Source organism: Mycteria americana, chromosome 1, assembly GCF_035582795.1.
Source record: "Mycteria americana isolate JAX WOST 10 ecotype Jacksonville Zoo and Gardens chromosome 1, USCA_MyAme_1.0, whole genome shotgun sequence".
Classification (NCBI taxonomy): Eukaryota; Metazoa; Chordata; class Aves; order Ciconiiformes; family Ciconiidae; genus Mycteria; species Mycteria americana.
The window spans coordinates 74,024,784-74,050,963 of NC_134365.1; the positions used below are offsets into that span (position 1 = coordinate 74,024,784).

A 26,180-nucleotide genomic window follows, 5' to 3' on the forward strand; every position below is an offset into this window, starting at 1 on the left:
TTCCTCATCCCAACCAGCAAGCCACTCTTGTGAGCCAGGATGCCGTGATGTGATGGTGCTGCCCTCCGGACTTGGGCGGTGTGAGTATTGGCTAGGGTGGGAAAGCCTCTGCTTCCTAAAACCACTTGCTCAGGTGCATGTTCACAAGGCAGGCGGGTGGTGCGTTACCGTCCCACTAGGGCCCCTCCGCTGCCCAGACCTGCGAGTACGTGCCGCAGGTTTCCAGACTCCTATTCCAGCTAACGGGGCCATCTCTGTTGAGCTGGCTCAGATTAGCAGAGGACATCTTTAGGACACAGGGCGCTCAGAGCTCTCACTACCTGGAACGTGGTCTGCAGATACATGGCATGATGGATGCTTTATCTTCCCTCCTTTTTTTTATTTTTTTTCCCCATAAGTTTATTTCTGAAATAAATGTATTTTCTACTCAGCTAAGTACAGAACACACAAACTTTGAACAGTGAAAGCCAGGGTGAGATGTCGGTTGACAGCAGCTTTTTTACTGCTTGTCACTTCAGCTATTCAGCTAGTGGGGTAGAGCTGCCCTGGTGCCTCCTGTCTGGTCTTCAGCAGGAACAACGTGCAGCGTGCTCCAAGGAAAGGCTAATGCAACAGCACTGGTGGATGGCACCTGCAGGGGTCTTCCCTGTCAAGAGCCTGTGGAGCAGGCTGCTGTGTCCAGACTACATGGTAGATGGTGCTGGATGCTGTTTTGAATGCAAGTCCCATATGCCGATGGGATTCTCAACAGACAACTGTTACTAGTCGCTTAGTGAAAATGTTCGTGGGGACTATGTGTCTTGGCCACTTTCTGCCCTCTCCTCGTTCCCACTGTCATGCATGTTGGTTCCAGGAAGGAATTTTTGCGGGTACTAAACTCCAATTTGACTTGCGGTAACTAGTGACAAAATACCTACTATTCAGTTGCAAATGGGGGTTTAAGCTGTTTGTTTTCAATCATAACTAGCTCCCTGGCTCTATGCTTAGTTATGCAAGATGCACTTTAATAATAGTGATGTGTACATACAGGCTTGCTTCAATCAAGTTCCTCCTTTTTTAGTTGCTAGGCATAATTTAGTGCCTAGATGATAAAGCCCAACAATTTAAGCTATTCCTTAATGTCCTCTCTGTATTCCATAGTGCCGTCTGTGGACATAGGTTGTTTCATACTGGCTTTTGGTTTTGTTCTACAACTGCTACTTGGGAGTTGCTGTTTATTTAGGGTCAAACTGGGAACAGTTTGTTGTACTCTACTAAATGCAAAGTTGGCAGTACATACTGAGAATTCCCAGAAAATCACTCTAATTAAAGAGAATGACTGTTTAATTAAATGAATGAATGCCGCTTTTGGCAAAGGTTTCAGTTAAAATGATGGGTGAAATACAAAGCTTTTGTCACTGACAAGATTCTACTAGAAAAATAAAGATGGAGAGCATGTTCTTAATCATGGTGTGGTTTATATTTAAGTTGGTATACATCTGAATGTGGGGTGGGGAGAGAACCCAAAATGAAACCTACTGGAACTTACATTTATAATGAGTTTGAACTTGCCTTACTGATCACTGGTGCTAAGATCTTAAAAAAAAAATAAAAAAACCTCTAATCTAGCATTCAACCTTGTGTGTGCCTAAGCAATGCTTGAAGTCGGCAGTAGCTGCTGGGTCTTTACCACTCTGGCACACAGTTACTTGTTTCTGGAAACTGATGGGTCATCAAAGGAAGTCAACAGGTGTATAGTTCTACTTCACGTACAGTTTTAAATATTCTCCCTGCTAAAATGGGAGGGAGAAAAAGTCTGTAGCTGAAGATTTTCTTTAGTCCATAGATGAGGTGGTGACAGCGTAGAATAGCTGCACTTCAGCTAGCAGGATGTGGTGTCCTACATTACAGGCTGCGTTAGGCACTTTGTTGCACTTAATTACACAATACAGAAAGTAGGACTGAGCAAATAAAACAATGTTGATGCACGTTAAATAACCAATTTCAGAGAATATTGATTTATTTATATAACCGTAAGTACCTCTTGATTGGGAAAAGTAGGAATGGAAAAAAGCTTCTACTAAGCCCTCCATTGCAAAAGAACTGAAGCTTTTGACATACCCTGGCACTTGCCTGTACTGAAAAACATCAGCTGTTCTGACCTCTTCAAGCACTCCTTCAGGTTTATTTCAATGTAAGAACATTGTTACAGTGAGAACAATCAATCACTGGTACAGCCTCTGCAGGGCAGCAGTAGAGTCTTCATCACAGGAGGTTTTCAAGATGCAAGTGGAGAGGGTGCTGATAATCTCACCTAAGCTCCCTTTCCCACAAGAGGTTGGACCAGATTGTTCAAGGTCCCTTCCCACCTGGGCTGTCCTGTGATTCTGTGTTGTCTGAACATGGAACAGTGCTAAGCCACATGGTTTGCTCCTTGTTTGGAAAAGAGTATCACTTTCCTCAAGTCTACTTACTGGATGAAAGTGAGCCTGCCATTATTAATGAAGCTTTTCCTTTTATATAATTAGTCAAATGTAAATATTAAGAAGGCAACAGTGTTCTAGCAACTTCTTGAAGTGCACATGAGAGAAGGGAGGTCACATGGTTCTAGGTTGAGATCAGTCTCAAAGGGTAATTTCCTGGTTACTGCATTTATCCCAACGACATTTTACAGTCCTGGAATTAGGGGCTCAATATACCTCATCTTCTAGTTCAGAAGAAATTAGAGGGGAAATCCAGAACCCTGAGGGGCAAGGAAAGGACCACTCGCTCTTATTTGTAACTTTCCTGGGGTTCAAAGATTCTTTTTAATATGTAGCATAACCACAACAGCTGCATTTCTGAGATGAAGCACTGCTTAAAGGTTAAGCATAAACAAACCCAAAGCTCAGCAGTTGTTGCCGCTCAGGAACTGAAAGTGTGGACAGAGCTGCTCTTCAGGCCTTTTCCCTCAACCCAGCTATTCTTGCTCCCAGCCCTGACAAACACAAGTAGAACTGAAAGCACCACATTCTCAGTAGCAGCAAAAGGCCTTATTGGTTACCAAACACTAGGATTTCAGTAGTAGCTTGTTTTTCCCAACTCATCAAGGTAACAGAGCTCAAGCATTCTCTTTATCATCTATCCCTTTGAACACGGGAAGACCTTAGCGTACTAGGTGAAATCTCAGGTCCTGACAGTGTTCAACGTCGAATACAATTTTTCTGCCTTTCCAGTAAAAAAAAGAAGAAAAAAAAAAGTATCAGTTTCAATCTAATTCCAAACCTCAAAATTAAAATTCTACCATAACTTCTGAATTATCAAATTCCCACTACTTGTGAAACATCTTAAAACCAACTTCTGTCTTCTGTTCTACTTTGTAATCCCAAGTGATTTTTATAATCTTTCTTCTCTTGACTGTTACGGTTTTGACTAAGCTTGCATTGAACCTGTGTGTTAAGGAGAAACACACTCAGTGTTCACCCAGACAGGTATTTAATTGCCGTTGGGATAAGGTGAGGTAAGAACCTTTGCAGCAGTAAGCACTGGCTCTCTCTTACCTTGATAGAACCAAGACATTACGTGAAAGGAAGCGTAGGTGAGTCAAAAGAGACAGGATGCTCTTTAAAGTGGTGGAGACACACTACTTCAAGCCACAGGCAAGCAGCAATACTCTCCTATAGTTGCTTTCTCTTTTCCTTTTCCCCAAAAAACAGGAACATAAGCAAACAGATAGGTGGAGTAGCAAAGTTAAGAGACTAGAATTGAGAAACCTCCCAAATATTAAGTTTAAGGTAGCCCACATTTAGGGCTTAAAGTATGCAACTTCCCATGCAGTCATGTTCTAGCGCTTAGAGAGCAGAAGAGTATTTTTTAGGACAACCAGATTCACTTCTAATTAGAATACAGATCTGTAGTTGGAATAGAAGCCAATTCAACAGGGGAAGGAGGGAAAAAAAAGGAGAGAGCAGTATTTCTTCAGTGGTGTTTTTTTCTGTATTTCTCATATAAAGTATAACTTTTACAAAGGGAACAGCTGAGATCAAGTTGTCTTGGTTTTAAGTATAAATTTAGGTACTTCTGAAAAGCACAGAAGAGATAATTTTCTCTTTGAATAACAAGCTAGAGAAATGCAGTTCTAAGAGCAACAGATGTATTTTAAAGGGATAAATACATGTAGTATTTCACAAAAATCTCTACAAGTCAGAAGTAGTGCAATGTTGTAACAATGCCCTGTTGAAATTCTTCTCTAAAGTACACTCAAGTACTCAAATATGATGTAGTAGGTGGAAGTATTGCAGAAAAGGGCCACATCTCTGCTCAAAACTGCAGTAATGGTGATGTCCACCTGGGCTGGAACAACCACCCCGGCACTGCAGAGGCTTTGACCCACACACAGCTCCAGAGGAAGGGTGCTGCAGCAGCCCAGGTCTCCAGATGTCCGATGTCTCTCCCTGGAGCTGGCAACAGCAGCCTCAGCAGGGGGAGCTGTGCACTGGTTGCAGTGCCGAGTGGCTGCATGAAGGAGCTGCAGGAAGAGGCGAGTAGCCTGCGTAGCAGCCAGGAGGAGGAACAGGCAATGGCAGGGTCTTCACAGAGACGCTGCAGAGCTAAGGACCACCCTGGTGCTGTGCTGCAAAGGAGGGAAAACCTTGAGACTACCCTCACAGGAGCAGTGGATAGAGACTCCCACAGGAGGGAAAGCTGGAAACCTCTTGCTTCCAGCGACACAAAAGGGCTTTTCCCACCTACAGCTCTGCCGTTGCAGAGTAGGTACAGTGCCCCAAGAAAGACAAGGATGATGACTCCACCAAGGAATGCATGATACCAGCTGGACGTGAGCCATGTGTTCACGCAATGAAGAAAAGGAAGAGAAGAGTTACCAGAGAATCTCTCCTGTGGGGGACAGAGGCCCTCATTGACTTGGAGAAATTGACAGGTTTGTTTCTTACTAGGTGCCCAGATCCCAGATGTTGCTCCGTGACTGTGCAATTCAGAATTTTAAACTCAACAGAGAAGTGAGAAAAACATAGAACCACTACCCTGGACCTCAGGAGAGCAGATTTCGGCTTGTTCAGGGATCTGCTTGTCAGGATCCCTGGGAGACTGCCCTGGAAGGCAAAGGGGCTCAAGAAAAGCTGCTTGATTTCCAAACCACAACCTCCTCAAAACACATATAGTCTATTCCTATGTGCAGAAGGTCAAGCAAGGGTGGCAGAAGGCCAGCATGGGTGAACAGAGAACTCCTCAGCTAGCTCAAACACAAAAAGGAGGCTGGAGGTACAAGATATCCAGAACAAATAGAGACATTGCCTGAACACACAGGGAAGGAGTTAGAAAAGTCAGTGCTCAGCTAGAGGTGGAACTAGCACAGGATACAAAAAGCAGTAAGAAGAGCTTCTGTAAGTACCTTAGCAGCAAAAGGAAGGGTAAGGAAAGTATGGTCCCACCGCTCAGAGGAATAGAGGACACAGGACATGGAGAAGACTGAGGTACTCACGGTTTTTGCCTCTTTTTCACTGGTAAGGTTTGCCCTCAGACCTCCCAGGTCCCCAAGCCTACTTGCAGTCCATGGGAGTAAAGCAGTAGAGGAAGGTGGAGTTACAGATCACTTAAGCCAATTGGCTGCACACAAATCCACAGGACTGGATGGGCTGCACTGAGGGATGCTGAGGAAGCTAGCTGAGGTCAGTGCAAGACTATCACTTCTGAAAGGACCTGGAGACTGGGGGAGGTTCCTGACAACTGGGCAAAGGCAAGTAACTCACCCGTCTGCAAAAAGGAGGGTCTAAGGAGTTACATGCCAGTCAGCTTCACCTCAGCCCCCAGAAAACTTAAGGAGCTAATACTCCCAGAAGACATCTTCAGACAAATGGAGGTGATTGGGAACAGCCAGCTAGATCTACCAGAAGCAAAGCATACCTCATCAACCAGACTGAGATAACTGCCTGTGTGAATAAGGGGGTAGCAATGGATGTTGTATACCTTGACTTTAGCAAGGCTTTTGACATGATCTCCTATAATTTCCTTACAGCTAAAAGTATCAGTGAGATATAGACTGGATAAATGCACAACAAGGTAGGTAGAAAATTGTCTGGACCACCTGGTTCAAAGAATTGGGATCTGTGGTACGAAGTCCAACTGGTAGCCATTTACTAGTGGCAACGCTCACAGATCAATACTGGGGCAAATACAAGTTAGGGTCTTCACTAACAATCTGGATACAGGGATGGAGCGTGCTCCAGCCAGTCTGCAGACGATACCAAGGTTGGGAGAGCTGTTGATACACTGGGGGAGCAGGGCTTCTATTCAGAGGGACCTAGACAGGCCAGACACATGGGCTGACAGGGACCTCTAAGTTAAAGACAAAAGCAAAGTCCTGCACCTGGGATGGAGTAACACCATGCAACAGTTCAGGCTGGGGACAGACTGGTTAGAAAGTAGCTTTGCAGAAAAGGACCCAGATTCCCGGTAGATAACAAGCTGAACATGAATCGGCAGTGTGCCTTTGCAGCACAGACAACAACTGCATCATAGACTACATTAACAAGAATGTAACCAGCAGTTTGGGGAAAACGACTCTTTCTGGGTGTTCAGCACTTGCAAGATTACAGCTAGAGCACTAGGTTAAGTTTTGCACTTCCCAGTAAGAGAAACACACTGATACACTGGACTGACTGAGTCTAGCAGAGGGCTACCAAGCTGCCTAGGTGCTCAGAGAGGAGAAACAGAGAACTGGATTTCTTCCAGATTAAAAAAGAAAGCTAGGGAGGGAGGAGGTGGAGTGATTGTTGTGATCTTGCTGTTGTCTTCAACTACCTAATGGAAGAGCATAGCAGCAATGGGGCCGGACTCTTCTCAGAAGAACACAGTGATAGGACAAAGAGACAACAAACAAGTTGTAACACAGGAGATAACAATTGGCTCTAAGAAATATCCTTTTTTCTTTTTTTGGTGGTCAAATACTGGAACAGGTGCTGAGAAGGGTTGTGGAATCTCCATCCTTGGGGACGGTCAAAACTTAACTGGACATAGCCCTGAGCACCCTGTTCCAACTGGACCTGCTTTGAGCAGGAAGTTGGACCAGATAATCTCCGGAAGTCCCTTCCAGCCTGTGTGATTCTGCAATAGTGTTACTATACACTACACTTCCAAAAGAGTTAAAAAGGCAACACAGTAATTATTTACATTTTGTAGTCACTGTTGCATCATAAGATATGCAACAGTTATTTTGATATGAAGCATTTTTCCCTTGACTACTAGACTTTTTCTAGATTTGAGGGTTTTAAATATGTTGGGTTTTTGTATTTTCCCTGTTGTTTCTTTTTATTAAAAAAATGCACAAAAAATACAATTACTAAAACACAAACTGAACTTACACACTGCCTTGTCCATGGAGAAGCAAACATGATCAGATCCTAAATATAGTCTGTGAAACTCAGTCAACAACTACTGGCTGGTCATCTCCACCTGCCTGAAGCTTAAGCTTCTTTGCTTTTAAGTTAGAACCACAGTTAGGCCGTTTATGTTCCTGTGAATTCTTCACTGCTGAACCTTGGACAGTCTTTGAAATAGTCTGAGCATTTTCTCTGCTTCCTTTCGAATTCGAAGCTTGAGATGGTTTGTCCTGTAAGTTATAAATAATTCTATTAAAATTCTAACATTGTTTTCCTTCTTCAGTGTTCCCGCAAAAGAGAGAAGATAATGAGATCTATTTTAAATGCTGTTGATTGCATTACTATGAAAAATATATTGAGCAGATACCAAACTATTAAAATAAACTATAATGGAAAAGATATCTATACAGCAAGTCAGTACAGATATAAGTACCTTGTAAACACTTTTCTTGTTTGTTGTCCCTTGTATAGTGATGACATGTGCCTCATTTTTCAGCAGACTTGCTTTTGGTCCTATCTTCAGGTAGGATATTGTAGCAAATGCCGTGAAGCTGAAGTCTTCCCTGCATAAATTAAACCAGTGTTATAAGAGAAGGCTGGAGACAAATACAGGCTAGAGCATGCAGGGGAAAAATGTGACCCATTAACCCTTCTGATGGATGTTCCAAATAGCAGCTTGATTGTGCTTTATCTATTCAAGTGGGTAGTCACTTAATTTAGAGTGAGTCTGGCCAACACTTAACATAGTTCAGTCTGTGGACCTTTACACACACACGTGTCAATTTGTTGGAATACGTGGAGGAAAATTAGGAAAAAAGATGTAATAAGTCATCTGCTCACTCTCTTAAGAGTGTAAAAAGTCAGCTGTACAAACAGATGCCAAAAAAATTAAGACAAAAATAAAGGGATTAAATATTTGATTTGTACATATTCTTGGAACTGCTAGAACTATATGAAAAGACAAAATCACATACCACACAGACAGCCAGATTACAAGAGAAGCACTGTTGTTATTTTCACTATGCTTTCTTAAAGTTTCCGAGTACCACCTTCCATGTTAGCCAGCCTGTCCTGACTTAGACTTCATCTGGGCAACCCCATTTGCTTTGCTTAGCCATGGAATCTAAATGAGACTCTGTATAAACAGCAGACTTCTCTAAAATGAAGCCTGCTGCAGATTTAAAGGTTTACCCTGAATACAGAAGACCTCAGCTTTTTAAAACTGCAAGACAAGCAGCATTTCAAATGTTCCTCCAACTTTTGTTTTAACATTCTGAAGTAGAAATATAGTAATCTTTTGAGGTTGTGTAAAATACATTAAATGCATCTGAAATAAAGGCTAAAAATGAGACTACAGAATGTATCCATTAATATTATACAGAATTAACATGGGAGTAAAGAAAAATGACTACTAGATGTTAAAAAAAAAAAGTAGTCGTCATCTTACATACTTCAGATACTGCTGCAGCAGTAAATGGGCAATAATTCTCTCCAGCTCCTCTCGAGGGTGCTTTGGTGGAGTAACTTCAGCCACCCTGAATTTTGATACACCTTTCCCAGACCACGCATCAATTAATTTCAGTGGGGTGAGTTTCTCACTCATGTTTTCAGCCTGCTCAAGTATCTTGATTAGATCCCTGCAGTATCCTGTTATATCCATTTTTTCACATGCTACAAATAAAAGTGAAGTAATATTTAAACAGCAAGTTATTTAGTTATTTAGATAGTATCCATATATACATTGGGTGCATACATATATATGCACTTTTATATGTATATCTATAAATATATAAATGTATAACAAATAAAGCTGTAACTTTCCCTCTGTCATATTAGGAAATATTTGTACTCAAACTTACATTTATCTTTCTACTTCATTATTAGAACTCCAATCCTGCAAATATTTTTACATGTATTTAATATTACAAACCACACAAATTATTTCAAAGTAGCATTTACAAAGCATAAAATCTGTCATGTAGCTAGCTACTCTGCAGTGTAGTCTTACTCTGCAGCTGGATTCCTTTTCCTCACCCATAATATTTAGTATGGAAAGAATAGAGAGCAAAGAGAAACTGAACATTATAAGCAAGACATTTCTTCTCTCAAGACACAGACAAAATGAGACAGAAAAAAAAGAATTAATTTCATTATACAAATTAGCTTCATCATGACTAATTATTCTGAGCACTAACACATCCATGTAGCACATAATGATCGTGCTTCTACTGCATGATCAGATCATGGCATAGAATTACCCCAACTGTCTCCTCCAACACTAAGAATTAAGTACTGAAAAACGAGTACTACTGCTAGGTTTCCTCAGACCTTGCTTATATATCAAAAGGCCCTGGGGCTAAACCAGCAGTAAATAAGATATTTCAACTACACTTCATCACATGGCTCCTCTAAGTCTTGGGTACAAGCAACCCATACTCTTCTCAACCTCTGACCCCAGTATAAATTGCAGCTAAGCCCCATTTCCAACTGGAAGACAACAAGACACTGTTAGTTGCATGACTTTGCAAAACAGTTTCATTATGCAGATATAACTAACTGTATAAAGGAAAAAAGAGGTTAAATATCTTGTTTTGTCTACTTTACCCCCCAAAAATGTACAGGGAAATAAAGCCTAGTTATGAGAAGAGCTTTGAATACAGAGTTGTTCCTAACTTTTTCGTGTGCTGATCACTACATTACCCAAATGCTTCGCACAGGTATGAGGTATGAGTAGATGGTATTTTCCATATATTACAAGAATCCACCTGTTACTTAAAGAAATTTAAGGTGGTTTTGTGTGTTCAAGAGAGATGCCCAAGACCAACTTTTTCTCAGCACTCTTTTCAGAGCTTTCTAGCTTTGTATGGGATTTCCTACGTCTAAACCACAGCTCTCACTTACTAAGCGCAGCAACAGATGCTTTGTGCATCTTCAGACTTATGGCTTTCTGGATGGGTACCAAAAATGTTAAAGAAGCCAATGATCACCCATGAAAGTGTAGTTTAAGCACTGCCCAGGATGTTTGTAGGCAAAGCAGCAAAAGAACTTATGTCCCAGAACCGCGTTCTGCTGAAACCATCCTCCTTTAACATACGGCAGGTCTTGTTTCAGCTTGTCTCCCAAGTTGCCTCTATGTCTGGCCCATATGCCTTCCCTCTTATGATCCCAACTTTCTTCCAAAGGAAGAGCACACACTAGACAGGCATTGTGCTGTTAGAGCTAACACATGGCAAAATCCTGAATCAGTGTGCTCAGCTGTTCCGCACAACTGTCATGCACAGTCCTGACACAGGTAGGTCTCATGAGCATGCAGCACTGAAATCCTCAGATTTTTACCAGGGAAGTTGTAAAAGGACATGTACAAATTGTACCTTCTCAGAGCCAAAGTGTGAACAGTTTGGCATGCAGAGAGCAAGAGGCTCCTTCTCAAATTAAAGCTTTCACACCAAAAAAAAAAAAAAAAATCCTGAAACAAAACCCAACACATACAAGAATCTTTTTAAAACAGGTAAGCCAATCTCCCCCTTGCCCAAGCTTCACTTTTGGGAACAGGTGAACAGCTGAGCCTGAAAGATACCAAAGTGTTTGGCCTCAGGCAAAAAGCCAAACCAGGAAGTATCCTGCTAAACACCCTGAATTTGGCAACACTAAGCCACCAAAAACTGATGTTCATGACAAAAGTTGAACCTTAGAAACAGGCAGTATTACGAGCACACTTTACAGAAGTTGCTCACAGTTTGTCTAAACTAGATATTTCTTTAAGCCAACCTTCTCCATGTTCTCTGTCCTTGGTTATAAAAACAATTTACTTACAGTTCTCTCTACAGCAGTTATCACACATTCTGTTGCACTTTGCAGAATCCCAAACTTCATCAAAATGATGGGCTATGAGGACTCGGCGACACCTGAAAGAACAGAGAGCAAAGAGGGACTATAGAATGTAAATGTATCCACCTGTGTCATAAATCATGCAAGTGGCAAAAAGAAGGTCCCCTGGGTCAGCTCATATCTCAAAACAAGCTGAAGAATTATCTCAGGAAAAATAAGAAAACAAACATTGCAACACAGAACTCCCTGTCAGTTACACTAATAGGAGTAACTAGTAGCTTTCACCAATACTCAATACTGCTGTAGGAACAGTTTGGTTAAAGCAGAAAAGTAAGTATAATCTGCAATTCCAATAGAACAAAGTATCATTAAGAATATTAAGAACTAATTCTTAGACTGAGGCCAACAAAGGCTGTACCAAATGCACGAGTTGTCCACAACATAGATACAAGTGTTTTCCATGAAGTATTCAATACAGCTCAGTGCAGCAGATGAAACATTGAACACATGCAGATTCCTGTATGGCCATGAAATGCTGGTACCTTAGGGTAAAAGCCAAGGCATTCCAGTACTTGCTCTGAATGGGATTTGAAATCCAAACACCGTTTGTTGACAGATATTTTATCTCAACATAACTGCTTCCAGAACTTTATCCTGAAGCCAGCAAGCAACACACTGTCCTGGTTTTGGCTGGGATAGAGTTAATTTTCTTCCTAGTAGCTGGTATAGTGCTGTGGTTTGGATTTTAGTATGAGAATAATATTGATAACACAATGATGTTTTAGTTATTGCTAAGTAACATTTACACTAGTCAAGGACTTTTCAGATTCCCATGCTCTGCCAGGTGCACAAGAAGCTGGGAGGGGGCACAGCCAAACTGGCCAAAGGGCTCTTCCATACCATATGGAGTCATGCTCAGTATATAAACTGGGGGGAGTTGGCCGGAGGGCAGCAATCACTGCTCAGGGACGGGCTGGGCATCGGTTGGCGGGTGGTGAGTGGTTGTATCACCTGTTTTTTCCTGGGTTTTGTTCCTCTCTCACTCTCTTGTTTCCCTTCTCATTACAATTTTTTTTTGTTCCAACTATTAAACTGTTCTTATCTCAACCCACAAGTTTTCTTACTTTTGCTCTTCCGATTCTCTCCCCCATCCCACTGGGGGCAGGGGAGTGAGCGAGCAGCTCTGTGGTGCTTAATTGCCAACTGGGGCTAAACCACAACACACACCAACATTCAGTTATGTGCAAGAGTACACATACTTAGCAGCCAAACCACAAACTCCAAACTCAAGACTCTGTTACAATGGTAGCGTTTCTATAGTGTGGCGGGGTTTTTTTTGTTTTGTTGTTGGTTTTGTGGGGTTTTTTGTTCAATGCTTTTTTAAAAATACCCTCCAAAAAACCAAACAAAAGTAGCCTAACTATTTAAAAACTAAGCAACCAAGCCACCACAGTAACTTACTTGTTCATATTCTGGCAGTAAGACACCATATCATACAGCTTCTCTTGCCCTACATTTTCCATCACTACCATTGAGCTGATTCTGAATATATCTCCAAAACCATAGTACAAAATACAGTCAGCTTTTTGGTCATCTCTACCTGCAATGCATTAAAACAAACAAAAAAGTTTAGACTTTAAACTTTAGAAGAGTTTTTTTTACTTTAAGTATAGAATTTAATTTACGTTAAGTATAGCATTTTCTGGTACAAATTCCACTCTTATCTGCATGGGCTTCTGCAGCGCCTGTATAGGGAGCACAGGACTGTAACAGAGTATCAAGCATAACATATTAGCCAATAGAACATAGCATGATACAGACTAGGAATAAAATAGATTTAGAACAGTCTTCTACAAGTACAGAATCAAGCAAACTGAAAATACTACACAGTGAAAATTTTTTACTCTTTAACAACTAAAATAAAATATTAATGTCATACAGAAAGCCAGTGAAATCAGCATTTTCTCACCCTAACGCCTCTTGGAAAATCCTAGCCAAATACATCTTGAAGCCTAATTCTTATTTGATTAATAGACATTGTACGTTTCAAATACGGTATTAGGTATTAATGGTAATAAATAGAGAATTAGGTATGATTTAACAAAATATACCATTTAAAACCAACTGTGTCTTCTATAGCTGAACTTAGATCACCTCTTCCTTCCTGTTGCCCCCCTCTCCCAATGATGTGCTGATAGGTGCCCTCCTGCTATTTATAAGATCCAGAGAGCAGAAAAGGTCTAAAAAAAACTAAACTTTTAAAAAGTTTAACATATAACGGAAAGGAACGACTTCACTTGGATGAGCAGTCAAGGGGAAAGAGGAAGGTTTCATAAGCTAAGTAGTATGTTCAGGCAAATGAGTAGCAGTGCTTAATTAACCCCCCCCCCCGCCCCCGAAGATTCTCATTTAAATCAAGTTATGAAAAAGAAACACACAAAAGCCTGCTCTAATCACCTCAAGCTGATAAACCCTGTGAAACAACTATTTCAGCACCTATACAGCCTTTGTCTCTCTAGCGTAAGCAGATGCAAACTCCCATAAACTTTGGTGACTGCTGTATTTCTTAAGCCAGTATTAAGGCCAATTTCTACCATACAGGCATAGTTAAAATCTCAACCAATTGCGCCTCAGGGTCCTTGAAAAGCTTTCCTCCACACAGATTCAAATCTGTCTGAAAAAGTAATAATGCACAAGGTCAAAAAAAACCAAACCAAACCACCACAAAACCTTTTCTTCAGCCGTAACAGCTATTTAGTGCTGCTATACATTGATCAATCCTTGAAATTCCCTGCTCCAGACTCCCCATCCTACTTGCATTTCTGTGTCCACTGAAACTCATACAGACATAAGACATCATCTAGAGACAATCTGAGCAAATCACGCATCCCAGTTGCTATGCAAAGAAAAAAAAAGTAATCCTTTCTGTAACATACATTTGATCGGCAATGACATGTTATGACATTATTCTGGTAAGCCACAGATGTCACAAAAATCAAATAATTAAAAAAATGCTGAGTAAAGGGCTAGGTACCCAGTTATTCTTTGCTACACTGCAGTAGAGAGGCCTGAGATCACACATGTAGTTTATATTTGCTTTAAAGCCTCTTTACAGAGGCAGAGTGGCGTTATACACTTTGGAACCTGTCTCAAAGACAAGACACTTTGCATAAACAGCTGAAATCGAAGTACAATTTTATTGGTTTAATGGATGTAAATGGCTGCTTTGCAAAAGCCATTTCCTACAATACCTGCACGTCCACTCTCTTGGTAGTAGTTCTCCATGGATTTGCTCATAGAATGGTGAATTACAAACCTCACATCAGGTTTATCAATTCCCATGCCAAAAGCAACAGTCGCCACTACAACCTGAAATAAGATTAAGAAACCATAAAGGTACCAAAACACAATTTGTTTAAATGAGACATAAGTCTATGAAAAGTATCTGCTTAACCTGGATTTGATTTGCTGCCCATCCTTTATGAACTGTGGTCTTATATTTAGCATCCATGTTTGCATGGTAAGTCCCTGCCTTGATTCCCAGTTTCTGCAAACTCACAGTAACTTGCTCAGAATCCTTCTGAGAAAAACAGTAAACGATTCCTGCACAAAAGTGAAAGATGACTTATTGTAACATCTTCAAAAAACCAAACAACCCCCAATTCTTAAAAACAACTTTGAAAGTTTTATTAACTTAAAAATAAATAAATAAAAACCAGTAAACAATCTTTGTGCCTATTCAGTCTGCAGTATTGGTAGCCATGAATGGAACTTCAATTATCAGCTTTGACTTGAGGCTATAAAGAGAAAATATGGGTGCCCATCCACATTAATCATGGAAATATTCTATTAATGTTCAAGGAGAACAATGGTTATTAATGCTTATGTAAAGGAGTGCTGTTCCTTATGACATCTACGACATCTCACCTGAGGTTTCAGATTAATCTGCTTTTTGTCATTAGTCAGTTTGGGCCAAGTCAAGGATTACACACAAAGCCATGTAATTTGTGATCATCTTAGCACAGTTTGTACTTGGGGAGCTGCTCATCAAGCCACAGAGTTCCACAGCAGAGACAGGGACAGACTGCTGCTCCAGGAAATTGGGTTCTGTTGCCTTTGTAATATGGCTCTCCTCTTTATTTGCACTACATAATTTATTGACTACACAAAGTCCAACTTTTACAGTTCTGCTTTCATCACAAAAGTGCAATTCACCCCACTATACACCCATTCTGGGCATTGAATAATACAAGAATCTTATAATGAAATATGAAAAAGAAGTGTTAAAGATCGTAAGTATCCTGACACATAGACACTAAATGACATACACATGATTTAAGAACATACAGATAACCTTTTTTGAGCCTTGTTTTTCCAATCTTAAAAATTTCTGTTATTCTTATCTATGTAAACATTGTTTTATATACATCAACATTATATTTCAATACTTCAGAAGATATAAGTAAACTGTAAAGACATTTAAACACTAATGAATGAAAAGAGTAATTATTCAAGGTATGGATCTTATTAAATTTCATTTCTTTTAATGCTGGATGTTTAATGTATGGTGAAGGCAGAATTTCTCTACATGTTTCAGGATCACTTGAAAACATCCCTGTAGTGCTTAAGATGACAAAAAATAACATGCCTTTTTTTTTTTTTTTAAACACTTTTTACCTGAGAGTCCTTTGTATCTTCCATTTATGATCTTAACTATGTCCTCAATGAAATCTTCATTATTTGAAGGCTTATGCCGAACCTCAAAAATATAATATACACATGCCAGAGAGTTCAAGTAGGCACACAGTGTGTCAAACAATCCTATTATTCTACTTCTTCCAGTATAATAAACACAACTATTCTGCCATTTAACCAAAATTACTGTATTCTCTTTGTGTACATTCAGATTACATCTCAAAAGTCCATTAAAAAAAAAAAAACACCACACCAAAATCACAAGTTTTCCCATGAAGAACAATAAAAGAACCTGTGGCCAAACTGAAAATACGGCACAACACAATAATTCACAACTTTTTGTAATCATATGATGTATTTTCCAACAGGCTGTAGCAGTCTGAGCCCGCTACCTACCTCTCCCCTGTACACAGTCCTATCTGCTAAGCCTTGCTCACAAAGACAGAGCAGCCCAAGTTCCTCTGCAGATGACAGCAAGTTCAACAAGATGAAGTCATGGAAGAACACCATCACTCAGTTGAAAAGCTATTTATTATTAAAACATATAATTGGACATCTATTCTAAAATTCATCAACTGTAACTTAGAGAAGATAATCATGACTGCAAAGCAGTCAAACAAACAGGTAGCAAGACATACCTCATAGTAAAGATTGGGCCGGTTGAAAGAAGCAGTAAAGGTAATGCACTTCTGAACATGCAAAATTTTCTGAGCATCCTTTAAAACATGATTCGTAGCAGTTGCTGTCAATCCAATCAAGGGAGCATTGGGAAACTGTCTTTTCAAAATACCAAGAGACTTGTAGTCTAAGCAAGAAAACAAAAAGGGGAAAGAAAAAGATTTCTCATACCATAGATCCAAAGTTAAAAAAGATATTCATGTAGGTAGCATTAAATGGGGTAATACTGCAATAAATGTTATTACTGATCAATTTACCACAGAAATAATTTATACATCCAAATGAAGTAATAAGAAGGTTACACTTATCAAAATAGATGCTTTTGTTCTAATTGAATTTTATGGAAGCAGTCACAATTTAGAAGGCAAACCATACTGAAATAGAAGGTCTTAAAAAGTTAGAAAAATGTAGGTGGCATCACATTAACCAACACTCAGGTTAGTTTGCAGGTCTGTTTTTACAAATAGCTTTTCAGTAAACACAGCTTTGCTAATAAACAAGCAATGTGGAATTTGGATACATAGGCCAGACTGTACTAAGGAAAGATTTTAAAGGCTCAGTGCTGACAATCACTTGCTGCCTTAGAACAGAAATGCAGCCAGAGGTACATAGCCAAATTCCATGTTGCCTGTTTAACTGGCATGGCTTTTTACTCAGACACCACTTTTTAACAAAACTGCAAAAGTTGACTTTACAGTTACTATTGCTTCAAATCAGATTTTCTTTCAAAGGCAAAGAAACAGTAACCAGAAAGTTACAGTCTTCTACAACTGACAAGATAGGAAACGGACTGAAGCACACTTTCTTTCCCTGCAAGTCACAGGCATTTGTTTCACCTAGCTTTAGAAGCAGTTAAAATATATCTCATGAATTTACAAAATGCTCTACCTCTGTTACCCAGTGTGTTAGGGAGCAGTGTACAGAATGACACTTTTTCATGTAGCAGTAGATTAAAGATAACTGTATTGTCCATATTAAAGATGGCAGCCAAAACCTTTCATTTCATTAAGCTCTAATTGAGGTAAGCTGAATTAGGAGTTCTTTAGAATCCTGACAGCAAAATCTACACTGAAATCACCCCCATTTGCATGAACTTAGCTCCTGGACAAGGATATAGTAATCTCTGAATTAAATGTAAAGTCCTTGAGCTAACACAGGTACTTGCCATGCACTAAGTATTTACCTAACACACGAAGAAGGCACCTGGCTTTATTTCAGGCCTAACTCATTATTTATTGGTGCCTGAATAACACTGCAAACTGGATTTCTAATGAGCATACCAGGCCTGAAGTCATGGCCCCATTGACTACAGCAATGGACCTCATCTACAGCAATGCGAGCAAGACGCCCTGCTTGATAAGCTTTCTCTAGCTTTGACATGAACATTTTGCTTTTTGCAATCTTCTCCGGGGTCACATAAATGAGCTTCAGTTGCGAATTTCTGTCTAGCATTTCGGTATGAACCCACTTCACATGTTCCTGTTCAAAACAAAAGGAGAAATCAGGGGCTAACAAACTAGGACAACACACTGAAGTTGTTTAGTGCTAAGATTCTTAAGAGGTTATTAACAATACATAAGGGGTAATTAATAGAGACTGATAAACTGTTACATAGTATTTACCACTACTGTAAGTCTTTGCAGAAGATCATTATATATAAAATGTTAATTTTAATACTTGGAAAATCTGTCACAGAACTTTGAAAAAGCAAACTATTGAATATTTGTCTTTGCTTCATCATGTGGTATCAGTGTTTTCCCAATAAACTATAACATAACAAACATGCCTGTGGTACTACAAGTGTAAAATAGTTTCTTACACACAATTGTAGTCGTTATTACTGAGTTTTCAAAGCGCTCTACCTCAAAGCAGGCTCCAAGTTTGGCACATTGCATCAAGCCACTAACCTATCAGATCCAGTGCATGTGCAAGTTAATGACCACAGCCTCCTGGTAGTCAGGAAAATGTATTTCACTGTAAAAAGCAATTGACTAACAACAGTCTGGGAAAAAACTTACTTCTTGGCCTCTGGATCAAACAGCTTACCATCCTAAAGTAAGTCAAATAATTATATGTAAAAGCCTGCACTGTTCAGCATGTTACTAGTGGATAAAAATCACCTACTCCAATCTTCTTTTAAGTCTAGACACTGAGTAAAAATCTACAACATACACCAGCCAAAGGTACTTCACATCCTCTAAATAGCCCCATGAAATCTATTTATTCCATGAAAGGTGTTGGTTTACATGTGTTCTTGTCATTAAAACAAGAACACAAGATACTTATTCATTTTATCCATGTCACAGCACATAGCTGGCAAGATACTGTTGATAGAATGGCATTAGCCGATAAGACTGCCATTCATTCGGTATTCATAAATAACATACGCAGAGGCAAGACACCAGCACATACACCACAAAAACCATGAAGACTTGGCAGTTAAACATACCTTACTGCTTGAGGCATTTAATAAAGTTGCAGAAATACCAAGCTGTTCCAAAACCATGAGCTGATCTTCCATAAGTGATATCAAAGGACATATCACAAGTGTGAAACCTGTAACAATCAATCATTGTGCAAACTGAACAGTTCAGATGTCACAAATATCTCCCCTAATAGTTTTTACTAATGCATCAACCCTGTTTTGAAGGAACTGCCAAATGCACGCTTAAGCTTCATACATAGTAGCAGATTCCCATCCTAGATAGCTGATAAGTGAGTGCTAGGTCACAGAGGGATACTTCTGATCAACTGCCTGTGACATGCACCTTCTCTTAGAATCTAGACCACAACAACTGCAACAAACAGAGTACAAGAACTAACAGAGAAAACAAAGAAAGTTGGATTCACATCTGTGTCGTGAAGTGCCAATTTACCACACAACTAAGCAATGCTAGGTATTGGTAAATTTGGCCTTTGTAAATAAGTAAACTTCCATGCAATTAGATGGGTTATTTAAAAAAAAAAAAAAAAAGCTTAAAAACTAGAACTGGATACCTATTTTTAAAAATTAATACGCAAAGTCTCTCCCAAATAATCTGAAGCTAAAACTTCAGAGTGGAACAGACAAATAACAGATATCCATCCTTTAATAATTTATAGTCTGTATATTGAATTAAAAGAGAAAGAAAGAAAAAAAATAGTGACAAACTTTTAAAAAGTTCTTTCAGTGTTTAATAACATAACGTATTGAGAGTAACTAGATAAATGATTTAAATCTAAATCACATCCAAAAGGCACATCTACTTTAAAGCTGCTATTGTTCCTTCAGACAAAATAAAGACAGCAAAGCAAATATTTCTAGTAAATCTTTCTCTCCTATCTTTGCTCTTTTTTCCTCTGTATGGTGATATTAGACACCAATATAATGTTCATTCTCCAAATAACTCTCCAAAAATAAATCCAATTGTTTATATATGACCTTTTCTTCCCTTACATACCATCAGAACAGACAGCTGGTAACTGATAGCAAAGGCTCTTTCCACCGCCTGTAGGCATGACAAGAAATATATCCTTTCCCGCCATTGCAGCATTTACTGTTTCAAGTTGCAAGGACCTAAACTTCTGGAGTTTAAACTTGCTCTGCAGTGCAGTTTTTATCTTCTCATACCATGGAAAATCTGTTAAGGGAAAAAAACCAAACACATTTCATAGCCAAGTTTGTTAAAATATAAGAAGGAAGGGCAATTTACATATACAATAACTAAATCTGGAAGCAATATAATTCCAGATCTGGTAAAGTGTTCGAAGATTCAATAATGGCACACAAAAAGCTACACACAGCCTGAGTCTGTATAAACTAATTTCCAAGGGGGACCTTTGAAAACCCTATGAAATGTAAACACAATCCACCTCTAGACTAAAGGCTCTCATTGCACATAAATGTGAACTAATGCTAAAAACTAACAAGCAGATGAAGAACTTCAAAGTGCTAATAATCAAGTTAACTGATTAGTCCAAAATTAAATGGAAGTGAGAAGCGCACCCTAAAAATAAATAAAACCAGACACTGAGCCCTACAACAGTCTCACTACTAAGTTGCCCAAATGCTTCCCTCATGCAAATGCAATGATTACAAATAGTATAATGAAGGCGCTACCATTTTTCCATATATTCCAGAGATAATAAGCATTTATTAAAAAAAAAAAGGGGGGGGGGGGGGGGGGGAGTTAAAGCTTCCCCAAAATAATCACCCCAACATGCTTATAATAGTTTTTTCTTTTCTTCAAGAAAGAGCTAAAGACTGCATCATTTAAAGAGATAATACTGTAAAAACTTAAATTTCAGATGCATCAGGAAGCACATTAACTGTTTTTGTGTTATTAAAACTAAAATGCAGAAAAACTATGGGAACTCCAGGGTACACCGCACACAATGCAAAAATTAACTGGGACTTGAGGTGACATTGCTTCCCAGTTTACAGAGATCACAGCCAAGAGCCAAGGCTCTCTGAAACCAAGAAAAACCTCCCACTGACTTCAATAAGCTTTGTACTGGGACCAAATTTACCTACTGTTCAACATGTACACATCATGGGCAACATGTACACAGCATCTGATTGTGAAGATGTTAGTTTTCAAAGCATAGGAGGAGAGAATTAGGCACAAAGTCATCCAAAATAAATTGATTTGTTCAACAGCATAAATTTGCCATTATAAAGTATCGGTATTCTAACATATGCACAACACTTCTCAAACACAGACAAATACCACTTAGACTAAAAAAAAAAAAACCAAAACCAAAACCAAAAACGAGAATACATACAATAGATACAGGCAGAAACTAACAGTGCATTTCCAAATTCCAAGTTAAGTAAAAGAGTAGGGGAAAAAAAACGTAATAAAAAGATCTGAAGGGAATTTGGCTAGGCATAACGTAGTCAAGACCCACCAGCTATCCAGGACTTCAGTTAACGGTTAACTTAAAGACAGCACTTCCAAAAGAACAGCAGCCCTCACACCACCATGGGGCACTTGCCACTTGGACTAACTCTACATACTAACGTATTCTATGTTACTTTTGGCAGTCAGCATCCATCTAATTTGCATAATTTAGTGAGACGGTGAGGCTACATAACCCACGGCAGACACAACCGATGTCCTACCCACTCAAGCAAGAAGAAACACGAAGACAGCAAGAAGTAACTTTGAGAGTGCAAGATTGTTATTATCAAATCCTGAAAAGATCCAGAGTAATTATTTTTAGAACATAAATAAACAGGAAATATAAGTATTGCAATATATCCAGATTTACTCTGGGATTCTTATAGCAAATCAAATCAAGTTGTGACTTTGCAACAAAAGAATAAAAGTAGTTATAGCAGGCCACTCTTGTGATAATTCTGCCCAGAAGAACTCAGATTAGTATTTAGGAATGTCCTTAGGACTTACGTACAAACATTACCCTGTGTAATTACGATGGCAGATCACCCAGCTGAACAAAATTAAATAGGACAATATCATTATCCAGACTCTGTATGAACACATTTTTGCCCTACTGAATTAGTTTACTTCTATGTTAGAATATTTGAATTTGACTCTGCAAACCTTTTTTGTTCCATGCCTCGGGTGAGGTTTCGGTGTCTTTACTTCCACCTGCTTCCAAGTCTCCTGAGGACTGCTTTATCAGACTCGTTACCCTCATCTTCTTTTGAATGAGTTCCTGCTGTTTATCCACAAGCTCCTGAATCTGCATCTCCACTGCCTGCAGCTCATTTTCAATGGAAACCAGTACCTCCTCTAGCACTGAAGGGAAAAGCAAGGTGAAGGCAGAATAGAGACTACAGTAACATGTTAATCCGAGTTGTAAAGGATATTGTATTTCATTTGTTGATTGAGAACAATCAAAATTAAACACAAACCAAAGGCATCTAGAGAAACAGACAGCCTGACACACCTACTGATAAGATTATAGCATCTAATATTGTATATGACATGTAAAAATACTTAGCAAGGCTTAACAACATATTTCTTATATTAGCAGGTCATATATACACAGGTATACTGTAAGTTGTCATCTCTGATATGGTATATGAGAGATATGCAACAGTATAATCGCCTGCATTGATTAATAGAGGAAAAAATATATCACAATCCAGTTTCCCAAAAATGGTGCCTCTCCAGAGACACCTGAAATTATTTTATTTTCTGCAGATGCATGTTAAGCAGTGAAAAGCATATTGCATCTGCCCTTATATTAAACCTGCTGTGTTACAATGAAGACAAGTACTCCAGCTAATTCCAAGATAAGCACATTAGAACATTTTTAATAGAAAGCATTTACATGTGAGAAGCAACATTAACCTCAGCAAGTAAAGGTCTTCTGAAGATGGAAATAGGGACATTAGGAAAAAGCTACATTTCATGCACCCAGATCTCCCTTCTGTGCAGAACCAGAGGATCTGCTGAACGCCAAGGTTTGAACACAGAGGACAAAAGCTTTTGTGAACACAAGCCATTCTTCAGATCTGAAAAAGCTGAAGCAAATACTCCCCAAAAGCTTGGGCTACATAAGTGAATCTTTGGCAGGAATTTGCCTCTTTACATCCTTACATGCGTCTCTGTGAATTACAAATTGTGTTCTAGAATCCAATCCCCAGGGTTTAAAAGAATAATTAACACATACCACAGCATGACAAGCGTGTATCAATATTTCAGAGCCAGGTCAGAAAAGCATAAGAAGAAACGTCTTCCTTCCCCTCTGCCCCGCAAAATACGAGATTTTGGTTCAAGCATAGCAGATATAATCTGCTTATGGAAGAAAAAATGTACGATATGGAAAAATATATCCTCATTACAAATGGCACAAAATGGGAACATCTCTCTTCCTAAATGCCCACTGTTACTCAGTAGGAAACAGTTGAAAGTATCTTAAAATATGAAGCATATTTTCAAAATATTGAAAACCAAGTAATTTCCTTGAAAAACCTGCTTTTGTTTTAGTTTTTAGCTAAGAAACAAAAAGTTATCCAGTAAAAGAACTTTTTCTTCAAATCTGAAGTGTTATAACATAGACCTCTCAAACTCTTCTCTGCATACATTAAATTCATATAAATAACAATAAATAACATCAGGTGATTGTGTCAGTAAGCTAAAAGATAGCAAAATGAACATATTGAACATTAATTTTGGATTACCTGCAACAGCTGACATCTTTGGAGATTAGAGAACGTTATCCTTAGGAGACCTTATTTAACCAAGCAACTGTCACTAAGAATAAAACAGGATAAATTAAAAAAAAAATTTAAAAAGACAAAAATTATTTCATGAGTAATCCTTCTAAACTTAGAACAAATTTACCACAAGAGATTCTTCGTTAATATAGGAGGTGTTAAAATAACAGTTTAAGTACTGGTTCATTTAATTTGCCTATATAAATATGCCCAACTAGATGACAACACACTTTTTCCCATCTGCAAAAGGGGCAGATACCAAGTCACAACCAATTCCTAAGTTATAGCTTGCCAGCCTTCTAAATGAAACCAAGTGAATTTTGACCAAGTTATAAATTTTCCATGAGAGGCATGGTCTAATATAGACCAGTCATTCACCTACCTTTGACCTATTTTTTTTTTGTCTCTTCAAACATTATTTTACAGAAAAGTCTGAACAAATTATATTGTGCCCCTTAGAAAATAGTCACCATAACTACTTTTGGAGGAAATAGAAAAGTCATTCGGTTCAGAGAAGGGGGACTGGTTTTGACTAGACCATCAGTGAGATGAACTTAGAATCCTATTTATTGGCTAATTTTTTGAACAACATTCTTTGTCATATTATATTCTAACAATAAAAAACTCAAGAAACTTGATATTCTCTCACCCTTCTTGAATTCAGGACTATTTATTATATACATGGGAGCCAAATCTGAGGAAAGGTGAAAGGGAACAAATTCAGCGGACTCTCACTATAAGCTGATCGTAACATAACGAATATTTTACGGCATTCCTATAAATGGGGGAAATATATATATAAAAAAGAACGTGTGAATAAAACACTGACTTTGCTAGAAGAGGTTATAATTAAAAGTTATAAGTTAAAGGTGCACACTTCAGAAGGAAGTTGATTATTGTACAAGATAACTCAGCAGCATCCAGGTCACCCACATAATTCGAGTTACACAGTTCTGTCTTTATACCACCTGCCACTCGCACAAAAGTATTTGGAAATATTAGTCTCCCCAAAGTACATAGCAACCAGGGACATCCAGAAAAATCAGTAGCTACGGCACAGACACCCTGTAAATGCAATATGCTACTTCTACTCCCCCCGTAAACACAATCCTCACAAATATCACTAGGCTGATAGCTCTGGAAACATAAGCCATTTTCTTATCCAAGGAGTGGGAAGAGAATGAAAATTACCCATGAAAGTTTCCCTATATGCTGCTAAAGCTCTGCAAGGCTTTAATTTAGCTCCTGTCTCTAAAAGAAGTAGCTCAGCATACCTTATAATTGATTCTATACCACCACTGCCAACAAAGACCCCCAATTATCATTTGACTCCTCAAAAATGCAGCTCCTAAGAAACTGAATAATGATGAACTCATATCTCAAACCAGAGTAGACAAAAGGCAAGCGGAAGCATCTTGCCCTTTAGGCAGTTTTACCCCACTGTAAAAACAGCTGAATTCCTGTGAATTCACCCCATCACAGCCTTTTCTAAATACCCCACTAGTGGGGAAAGAAAGGCCTCTAAGCGCACGCTGGACATGCCTAAAACAGACAGTTTAGTAACCAGCGTCACTTTCCATCCTGCACAGAACTGACTCGGTGCCCTAGCACTGGAAGCTTTCTTACCCCACCTTCTATCCAGCCTCCAAATTAACGCTCTTCAGTCCCAACTCTAAGAAGTGAGTGGTGGTAATGAAGCATTATCAAACCAAGAACCCTTAAAAATTAGGGAATAAAACCAACGATAATTGCAAAAGCACGGCGTATCATTTTAGTAGTAAAAATCCCCCATCCAGCCATAAAACCCTGAGAAACCACCTTAAAAAAAAACCCTCATTAAGAGAGGAAAAAAAAAAAGCGCCAAACCGGCAGCAGGGAGATATATTTACAGCGGCCGTTTCAGCATCCGTCACCTGCGAGCCGAACACAAGCCGCGGGCACGAAACGCAGGGAGCGCCCGCCTCACCGAGGCGGCCCCACGCCCCCAGCGGCCCGTGACGGAGCCGTCCCGGCCAGGCAGGGAAGCCACCTGCCCGGCGGGCCGGAGAGCGGAGCGGGGGCGGGCAGCACCGCGGAGGAGGGGCGGGCCGGAGGCCGCTGGGGCCACACAGGCGGAGGAGGAGGCGGCCGGCGGAGGCGACCGGCAGACCCCTGCCGCTGGCGGCCGCGGCCTCCGCCACGGCTCATCACCCCCTTCCACCCGCACGACGGTTACAGCCCTGGCGCGCGCCGCCCCCGCCCCAACGGTTAGTGCCGGGGCGCGCGCTCCCGCTCCGCCCCCGCGCTCCCGCGCGCCGGCACCGCGACTGCCCCCCACTCCCACCTGGACAGCCGGCTCTCAGGCCCCGCCCCCTCCCGGTTCCGCCTCTTCCGCTGCCGGCTTCCCTCAGCCAATTGTCAAGAGAGAGCGAGAGCGAGGGTGACCACGTGCATCTCCTCTCCCCCAATCAGCA

The 26,180-nt window shown here is 39.8% G+C and overlaps 1 protein-coding gene across 3 annotated transcripts; it reads right to left on the minus strand.

The window, feature by feature from the left end:
- Nucleotides 1-68: 68 nt before the first annotated feature.
- RECQL (RecQ like helicase) lies at nucleotides 69-26,160 on the minus strand. 3 transcript variants are annotated; one of them, XR_012776230.1, is made up of 16 exons: nucleotides 26,051-26,160; nucleotides 23,692-23,764; nucleotides 22,103-22,300; nucleotides 19,997-20,176; nucleotides 19,006-19,112; nucleotides 17,837-18,035; nucleotides 16,517-16,683; nucleotides 15,861-15,942; nucleotides 14,638-14,786; nucleotides 14,435-14,552; nucleotides 12,645-12,783; nucleotides 11,169-11,260; nucleotides 8,807-9,026; nucleotides 7,789-7,918; nucleotides 7,338-7,585; nucleotides 69-3,186 (listed from the first exon to the last, which is right to left on the minus strand). XR_012776230.1 is itself a non-coding variant. In XM_075505868.1 (14 exons), the coding sequence occupies exons 1-14, from the start codon at nucleotides 23,705-23,707 to the stop codon at nucleotides 7,397-7,399; spliced, it is 1,986 nt and encodes a 661-aa protein (XP_075361983.1). In that variant the 5' UTR covers nucleotides 23,708-23,764; the 3' UTR covers nucleotides 3,201-7,396. The 3 variants fall into 3 exon arrangements, 1 of the variants encoding a protein (XP_075361983.1); XR_012776233.1 differs by lacking the exon at nucleotides 26,051-26,160 and having other exon boundaries at nucleotides 69-3,182; XM_075505868.1 differs by lacking the exons at nucleotides 69-3,186; nucleotides 26,051-26,160 and having other exon boundaries at nucleotides 3,201-7,585.
- Between the last annotated feature and the right edge of the window lie 20 nt (nucleotides 26,161-26,180).

What these genes read in the sequence shown, in the direction of transcription:
- RECQL (XM_075505868.1), bottom strand. An exon ending in GGCCCAATCTTTACTATGAG is followed by an intron (nt 15,943 to 16,516) that starts GTATGTCTTGCT and finishes TATATTTTTGAG; the next exon opens with GTTCGGCATAAGCCTTCAAA. An exon ending in CCAAGAGAGTGGACGTGCAG is followed by an intron (nt 12,784 to 14,434) that starts GTATTGTAGGAA and finishes AATGCATTGCAG; the next exon opens with GTAGAGATGACCAAAAAGCT.